General features: G+C 39.4%; 1 protein-coding gene across 1 annotated transcript in view; it reads right to left on the reverse strand.

Moving 5' to 3' along the window:
* RECK (reversion inducing cysteine rich protein with kazal motifs) overlaps positions 1–7,408 on the reverse strand; it is a 113,264-nt gene extending 105,856 nt beyond the window's left edge. Inside the window, exon 1 of the mRNA XM_077147728.1 lies at positions 7,239–7,408. Coding sequence (XP_077003843.1) covers positions 7,239–7,338 — 100 coding nt within the window. The 5' untranslated portion in view covers positions 7,339–7,408. The remainder of the gene's footprint in view (positions 1–7,238) is intronic.
* Positions 7,409–8,845: the final 1,437 nt, after the last annotated feature.

Consider the following 8,845-nt stretch of genomic DNA (forward strand, 5'->3'; position numbering starts at 1 on the left):
GAAAACGAGTTGATCAAAAGCAGAGATAACTCAGGATAACATATGGTCCCAATAAACGCAGGCCAGCAAAAAGTAAATAATTAGGCAGACAAGAATCTGATTTAGGCCTAGGGATTTTTAAAAAAACATCTTCTTGGAGCAAAGTTCTGTTAGAATAGAAACATAAAATATGCTATAAACAAAAAAACTCCAATAACAATGGAAGATTTTAATTAAAGATCAAAATTTGTAACCTATTTTTTTCTTTTTAATGGTAAACATCGTATTTATATTGGAGAGACCCCAAGTAAAATTTTAAAAATAATTCTGTTTTCCATTTCAAAAAACCTCAAATTTGGAAAATAAGAAGAAAAAGGAAAATGATTTATGCTCCCACTATCCTGCCACAACCTCTGTGGCATATTTCCACTCTTTCTAAAAGCTTTTTCTATTTCTAATAAAATGGGATTAAAATGGGAAATTTTATGTTATATATATGTCACTCTGATTAACAACAACAAAAAAAGAGGCCGCTGGAAGCATTCTGGTAAGAACTCTCCTCTCCCTCCCAACCAAGCATTCCTCTGTAACAGCACACTTTCCTTCTTCTCCTCCCTTGAGAAGACTGCCTCTCTCCATGAACAGACTAGGGGATCTCTCCATCACATTCCTACCTCATTCTTAACCTTAGCCCTTATTATATTAGACCTCATTTCTCTTCCTTAGAAACAACAAAAACTCAGAATCTTTTAACATTCTGCATATTTTCTCCTGAAATAAATTTCTACAAATACGCATCAACACATATGCCTTCGTTAAGGATTAGGGGGCAAGGAGGAAGGGATTCAGATGCAATTAATGTGGTAGTTAAAGGTCTTTTATCATTTTAGATCAATTAAAATGGATTAATTGGGTCACTGAAATATTACTATGCAAAAATGGTTCCATTTTCCAAGGCCTAATGTTTTTAAAAGAGAAGTTAATGAATCCTATAAATACTCTGTTTCATAAGTTGAGTCTAGTCATTTAAAAGTTTAAAACTGCTTATTCTCATAAAATGTAATTGAACAGATAAAGGTAAAGCAGTTAAAAATAAAACTTGATGTTAACATAATGAAAATAAAAAGCACACGTGTTATCCTCATTAGAGACCTGAGGATGAGTGTCATGTCTTACATTCTTATTCTAAGAGTATGCAATTATAAAGTTAATGAAACCCACAAACTGATTACTAAATGTCATGTTTGTCAAGTTTAAGAGGTATTAGTATAGCCTAGAAGTATGCAACAGAATTATTCAATAATTAAAAACATCAAGGCTTGGCTGCTGGTTTTGGCCAAGTATGCGCAAAAGATAGGCAAGTAAACAGGAAGCGCATTAAGAAACAACAGTGACAAACGCACACCCCAATTTAAAAATAAGAAAGTTTCATAGAATATAGGGTTTTGAAGTTAAAAGGATTTTGCCATAGAAGACTCCCAAAAGCTAAACTTCAATTTGGTAATGAAAAGCCATTCTTGGTTTTCTTTTCTAAAGAAAATAAAAAATCCCTCTAATGTCTCTCTACAGAATTCCTAAAACTGTGTTTATGTGTGTATCCATATTTTAAGGGGAAAAAAACGAAATCTGAGCTGATATTGAGCAAAAGTCATTCTAAATAAAAAATATATTAATAAAAAATCTGGTCTTATTTTGTTTTTATAAGAGATGTGAAACATTGTTTTTAATTAAATTTTAATATTCAAAACATCTTTGAAAATGAAAATCACTTTGAAAATGTTTCAATGACATCTGCAACTTTAACTTATAAATGCATTTTTCCAATTGTCCTATTTATCTCTTAAAATATATATTCATATGTAAATACACATGTGCATACATGCATATATCTCTACTTCTATATGGAGAGAGAATTGGCCAAAAGGCAAGGAAGAGAAAAATAGTAAAATTATTACCCACAGTCCCACTACCTTGATTCAACAGTAACATTTTGCCATACTGCTCTTTCTATCTTTTTATCTATCTATCTCTATCTATATATAAACAGATAATTTTGTGGGTCTTTTTTTTTTTGCTGAACCATTTGCAAAATACTATATACCTCTTCCCTGCTGTCTCATATTGCACTGCTGAAGAGGCCAATTATTTTCATTCAATTCTATTACTAATATGACCACCAGATTAATTTTAACAGACTTTTTTATGATGTCATTCTTCTGCTCAAGAGCCTATAACAGCTTCTTGCTATACCAATTTTAAATTTTCCTCCTCCTCCAGCCTTCCCTTCGCTAAACTTCTATTACTTTTTAACAAGGGGGGAAAGTCTACATTTACCTTAAATACAGCCTTCTGTATCTCTCTCAAGGCTTATCTCTTTTAAGGCTTAAATCTCATCTCAACTCTTAATAAGCCTTTTTCTCCCAACAACTCGAGTCCATGTTGATTTTTTAGTTAGTTAAGCCTCTACTGCACTAGTCGGAACAGGAAACAGTAACACTTAACTCTTCTCTAATCATTTCATATAGGTTCTTTTGACTGTAAACTTCTGGTCTCCAATTTGTACAGTGCGCAGCTCAAAAAATTGTATTCATTATTAATAAATATTAACATCCTAGTTATAAAAAGCCTTTTTATCATAGAAAAATACAAAATTTTCTTTATTTCTTTCACTGTACAACTTCTACCATTTTATATGGTGGTCCACCCATAATTTAGCAAATATCATATGATTTTTTTGACCTAAGTCAAAAGATAATTTGGAGTGAAGCATATACTCAGTCACAGAAGTAAAGCTGCCAGTGAGTATTAGGTCCTGTAGCTGTATAGTCAAGAAGAGTTAGGGCTGGGGTAACTGAAGTTTTATGGGAGTGCAGAAACCATGAGTACAAAGAGGAAGCCAGTTGGTATAAGAGAGGACAATGTAAGAGATACACAGAGAGAAGCCATGAGAGATAGAGATAGAGGCTATCTCTAAAAGTAATCTTGGTTCCTGGCAGATTTCCTGTTCCCACAACAGTCCCTGAGGTAGAGCTGTGCTTAATTTCCTACCCTTAAATACCATGAGATTTCTGGTTGGATGCTACAATAAACCAGTCCCTAATCCTGAGCTACCTTGGGGTCAAATAAATTTTAACCCAGAAATATAACCATGTAATATTAGCAATTTAGATATTGTGCATTTTGGGGGCATATTTAAGGTCCGAAATTCCCACTAAATTATAAGCTCATGAAAACAGACCATGTCTGATTTTGCTTACTACTCTCTATGTAGTGCCTAACAATGTCTGGGACTATTAACAGCTTAACAAACTTTAGGTGAATGAATTGCTGAAGGGTGTAAAATGTAGCTTTATAAACAATGGAATTGGAACAGTCTTTTCAAACATCCATCTTAAACATGGATAAAAATGGAACTTTAGATTCTCTCCTTGCCTCAGTTGCCAATCCTCTTCCAACCTTCTCCTTCCCAAGACTTCCCTATCTCAATAAATGACATCATCTTTTACCAAGTTGCTCAAGATAAAAACCTATGAATAATCCTTAATTCCTCCCTTTCCTTCATTTCCTACATCTAACCCTCAGCAATATATTTTTAATCTCTCCTCCTCTAGCTCTACCACCACTCCAGTCTGAGTCACCAATATTTCTTGCTTGAATTATTGCAACGGCTCTCTAGTCACCCTTCTTTTGCTCCTATCCCAACAATTCTTTTTTTTTTTACTCAGCAGCCAGAGTGATCTAAAATATAAATCAAATTACACCACTCTTGCTTAAGACTCCATTGGTTTCTAACTGCGCACACAGAATAAAATTCCCAATCCTTGGGTTGCTTTCGGCAATACTCAGAGCCATCTAGCCCTAGAATACTTTTTTGCTTACTATGCTAACCTTACTAACCTTTTGTTCCTTCCAGCTTTTGGGCCTCAGCACTTCTCTGTCCCTGCTGTCGCAATCTCACCCCTACCTTTCATATGGACAGCACCTTCTCAGGCCTTCAGATCTCAGCTCCAAACTTCACTTTCTTAAAGAGGCCTCTTTTTCAAACCCGTATAAAGAACTACTCCCCTCCTACTCACATCATCTGGTTTAGGTTCCTCACAACAAACACACTTATCACTACCAGAATCCTTTTCTTTATTTACTGTCTCTCCCTACACTAGAATGTAAGCTCCTTGAGAGAGCAATCCTGCACCTAGAAAGTGTCTGACATATACCCTCAATAAACAAACTTCAATTTTGCTTTTTTTTTAAAAAAAAAAAACATATTGGTAACATATTAAAAATTACCTCCTCGACATTTTCCCACTTTCCTCTAGAATTGACAACCAGTGAAAATTACGATTAACGAAGGATTGCCTAAATCTATGCATACAGGAGAGGAACTTTTAGCAGCATTCCAGCATGAACTGTCATACCTGGTCTACACCAGTTCTAGCTTTTTCAACAGCATAGGCCAAAACATTTAGGAGGAGAATCTGTTTCCTATTACTTTCTTCCAGATAGGCATTTGCCTTTTCTAACTTAAAATTTATTATATTCTTTTTCCGGATTCTAGGCTATTACATAATTCCTTAAATGTCAACTTGTTGAAACTTGGCCCTTAATATTACATTTTTCCCTCTTTTGTACTATTACAAAACATCTTAAATAGAAACAGAGCTATTATCAGGGCCATGACACATGCAGATCACGGTAATGCAGCACGGGATACCATCCCACTCTCCAAAAGGAACACTAGAGGGTGAGGATGAGGAGGGTAAGGGTGTGTGTGTGTGAAAGAGAAAAAGAGGGAGGGAGTAAGGGAGAGAAAGAATGAAAGAGACTGAAAAGTATACTGAAGTAGGAAGTGTAGCACTACTTCAATATAGAGGCTGTAGCCAAACTTCACCAGAGATAATCACTGAGCAAGTAGTATCACTCCCAACCTCTAATCCACAGGAATGGAAATGAAAATCCTTATGTTAGGACAGATAAGAATTGTAAAGTCTTACAGCAGAAGAGCTGAGTGGCCTGTAAAACTTTATATTAGAGGAGAAAAAAGTACCCAACCTCGAATGGGGGTGAGAAGAGGGGAATTAAGATTGTCTGAGCAAGAATACAAGACAGGCCTTCATTGAAATACAATTTAATTTTGCTCAATTTTTGTTAAGGATTGAAGAACATTTTCTACACTTCCTACAAATACACAGTGGAAACCTTTGTCCATTATATTACTCAATGTCCTTTATGTAAAGAACCAGCCAATATATGCTTCCTAGAATTAAGTACAAGGAACAAGTCTCATTTTTACAACAAACTCGAATTTTTGTTTTTATCAAACAACGCAAATTATATGTTGTCACAGACTTTTGGAGCTGGAAAGGGCTTTAGAAATCATCCAGCAAAGCATTTTCCAAAATGTGCCTTAGGTGTTATGAAGAAAAAAAAGAATTCTATAAGCAAATTTCTTTTGTCCTTAACAGATTCACCCTCTTACGGTACACAATTCAATGGTTTCTATAATATTCAAAGAATTGTGCAACCATCACCATTATCTAATTTTAGAACACTTACATTACCCCCAAAGGAAACCTTATTACTCTCCATTCCCCCAGCAAACAAGTCTGATCAGCAGAGGAGTTACTGACTCCTTTATTGTGAATCCAATGTGATTTGTGAATTTCTAAAATGGGGGTACAGCATGCAGTGTTTCCCAAAGTAATTTAATAGCTAATATTTTAGTGATTACTATGTGCAGTGGCCTAAATCTAATGGTCTAAATCTAAACATGTAATATTTCAATTAATTCTCACAATAAAATCTATTTGGAGGGATTACTGTTTTCTTACAAATGTGGTTATTAAAGCACAAAAAAGATTAAGGCTCAATAACTTGTTCAAGTGTTCTTAACCACTCCAAGGAACCCAGTAGGTATGGGATAAGCATAAACAAGTAGTTATGGACCATAACTTTGGTAGTACTCTAGCTCAATTCTTTTACTTCACAGTGAGAAAAGGGTCCAAAAAAGTTAGATGATTTAGCCAAGAGTACACAGCATTTTCTCTTTTTTCCTTCGCTTTGGAGCTAATTTACAGATAAATTTACACTTACAATTTTCTATCTTATCCCAGGTTCCTGACACAATTTTCTTCCTTCTTTCAACAATTAGTCTTTCTTTTTTTTATCTTTAACATTGTAAGGTACCTTAAAACCTTACCGGGATTGACTCTTTTGGAACAATTAGTCTTTCTTTTTTATCTTTAACATTGTAAGGTACCTTAAAACCTTACCGGGATTGACTCTTTTGGATGTCTTCTCTGTAAGTGATGGACTTCTTCATCACTTCTGCATGTACAAATCCCATCCATCTTTTAAAGACTGGTGTAGCTGGAGAGCTCAATCAGTTTTCCTCTCCACCTCATTCTCTCCACTCACAGCCCTTCATCTCCTCTGGACACTCCTGCCTTGAACTGGAGCTACTTGCATCCTGTTATCTCTCACCTCCTAGCCAGAGAGCACCTGGAACCCAGGAGTTGACATCAACTCTTAAACCCAACGCATGGAGATAATCAATAAGCACTGAAAGAATTAATTTCCTATCCATCCTTGGTTTAATTCCTCTAGAGCTAGAACAAAAATCTCCCCCAACTCTGCCATCCCCAGAGAGCAGGGATGATTTTCAATCTACTCTCCTTCCCCACGCCTGTGCAAACGTTGTCCCTGACAAACAGCGCACCCAGAGTGAACTGCAGCCGAACTGGACTTAGAAGACTTGGGTCCACTTTTGTAGTGAAGCAGGCAAGCTGTGGGGCCCATCAATCCTCACCGCCACCGACGTCAGCCTTTCTAAACCAAGTGAGGATCAAGGAACCAGCAATGATAACGGGGCAGGGCTGCGGTAAGGCTGCCGCACACAGAAATCCCATCCAACCCTCGCAACAACCCAGGGCGAAGGAATTTCGTGTTTCTCCGAGAGGCGCCGGAACCTGGAGAAGGGGTATCGGGCAAAGTCGGGGGCCGACGTCCAGCGGGTGACAGAGCAAGGCCTCGAACCCAGTTCAGAGGACTCTGCGACAGACAGAACAAGGGTAGAGCGGGGGCCTCACTCGTCACGCCTAGCCGCCCGCTCCGGACTGCTGGGGACTCCCGACCCTGGGTCACCCGCGCGGTCCGGGCCTGGGGGTCGCGCGCACCGCTGCCCCCTGCCCCGCGCCATTTTGGAGGAGCGCAGAGCCGTCCGCTCCCGACCGCCCCGAACCGCTGCTCTAGCGGATACTCACCCGCACTGCCCGGGGCCAGCCCCCCTGCCACCTCCGCGATCCCCGTCACCGCCAGGAGAAGGAGCAGCCCATTCCGGTGGAAGGCCCGGGCTGCCGCCATGTCCGGGCCGGACTGATCTGGTGCCACAAGATGCTCGGACCCAGCCAGGCCCCCGCTGCTGTTCGCGCTAGGCCCCGCCCCCGGCGCGCTGGACCTTTCTTGATTGGCTACAGTGCGGTCAAGCCCCGCCCTCCCCCGCACAGATTTCCAAAACCACCGAGGGGGGCAGAACGTGCCCTGGACCTCAGCTCTTTGTTAGGGCCCAGCTGTGTGTCAGCTTCTGCCGCGAAATCCTGGCAGCCAGCGCTCTCCACTAGGGAAATCAGAGGATGTAGAGCTGCAAGAGCCCTCAGAGCTCATCTACTGCCTCCTGAGGTTTATCGACGGGTACCCTGCGGCCCGGAGAGGGGACTGACTTGCCCAAGATCACATTGAGAGTTCGCCTGAGAATTAGGGCTTATACTAAGGCTGAATCAAAGACCTTCTTCCCTTCACGTGCTCTCAGTGACAATCTTCATTTCCATTCTGCAGAGACACACCCTCACACCCCCCCCAAAAAGGCGTGTCACCACGGAACTCCTCTAAAAGCTGGAGGTCTTTGCCGCAGACACCGCTCCCTGACAAGACACTGAGGAATGATTCACCACCAAAGGTCTTTTGCACCGGGTAGACACAGTGGGTCTTTGGTGTTAAGTACCTAATTCGCTCGAAAACAGTTGAGGGAAGAAAGGCTGTGTGTCTAGATGTAGAGGTCTTCCAATCTCAAACTGAGGAGTTTAGACTTTGCTCAAGAGACAATTTGATCTGACAAGCAAAAGAAAAGATAGGGGAAAGAACAGAAAAATATGAGCAGGGACTCAGGGAATTGAATGACAATATGAAGCGCACAAATATACATGTTGTGGATGTCCCAGAAGGAGAAGAGAAGGGAAGAGGAGGAGAAAGACAATTGAAGGAAATTATCACTGAAAATTTCCCAACTCTTATGAAAGACTTAAAATTACAGATCCAAGAAGTGCAGGGTACCCCAAATAGAATAGATCCAAATAGACTACTCCAAGACACTTACTTATCAGAATGTCAGATAGCAAAGAGAAGGAGAAAATTCCAAAAGCAGCAAGAGAAAAGCAATCCATCATATACAAGGGAAGCCTGATAAGACTATGTGTAGATTTCTCAGCAGAAATCATGGAGGCGAGAAGACAATGGTATATATTTAAGATTCTAAAAGAGAAAACCAAGAATTCTATATCTAGCAAAATTATCCTTCAAAAATGAGGGGGATTCGTTTCCCAGTGCCTGCCCATGCGAAAAAAAAGGGAGGGGATTGAAACATTTTCAGACAAAAAAAAATCACTGAGAGAATTTGTGGCCAAGAGACCAGCTCTGCAAGAAACACTAAAGGGAGTGCTAGACGCAGATGGGAAAAGACAGGAGAAAGAATTGTGGAGAAGAGTGTAGAAATGAAGACTATCAGTAAAGATAAAAAGAAAAAAAATAGATATGACATATAAAATCCAAAAGGCAAAATGTTAGAAGAAAGTACTGCACTTAGAGTAATAACATT

This window comes from Tamandua tetradactyla, chromosome 2 (assembly GCF_023851605.1).
Source record: "Tamandua tetradactyla isolate mTamTet1 chromosome 2, mTamTet1.pri, whole genome shotgun sequence".
NCBI classification, from domain to species: domain Eukaryota; kingdom Metazoa; phylum Chordata; class Mammalia; order Pilosa; family Myrmecophagidae; genus Tamandua; species Tamandua tetradactyla.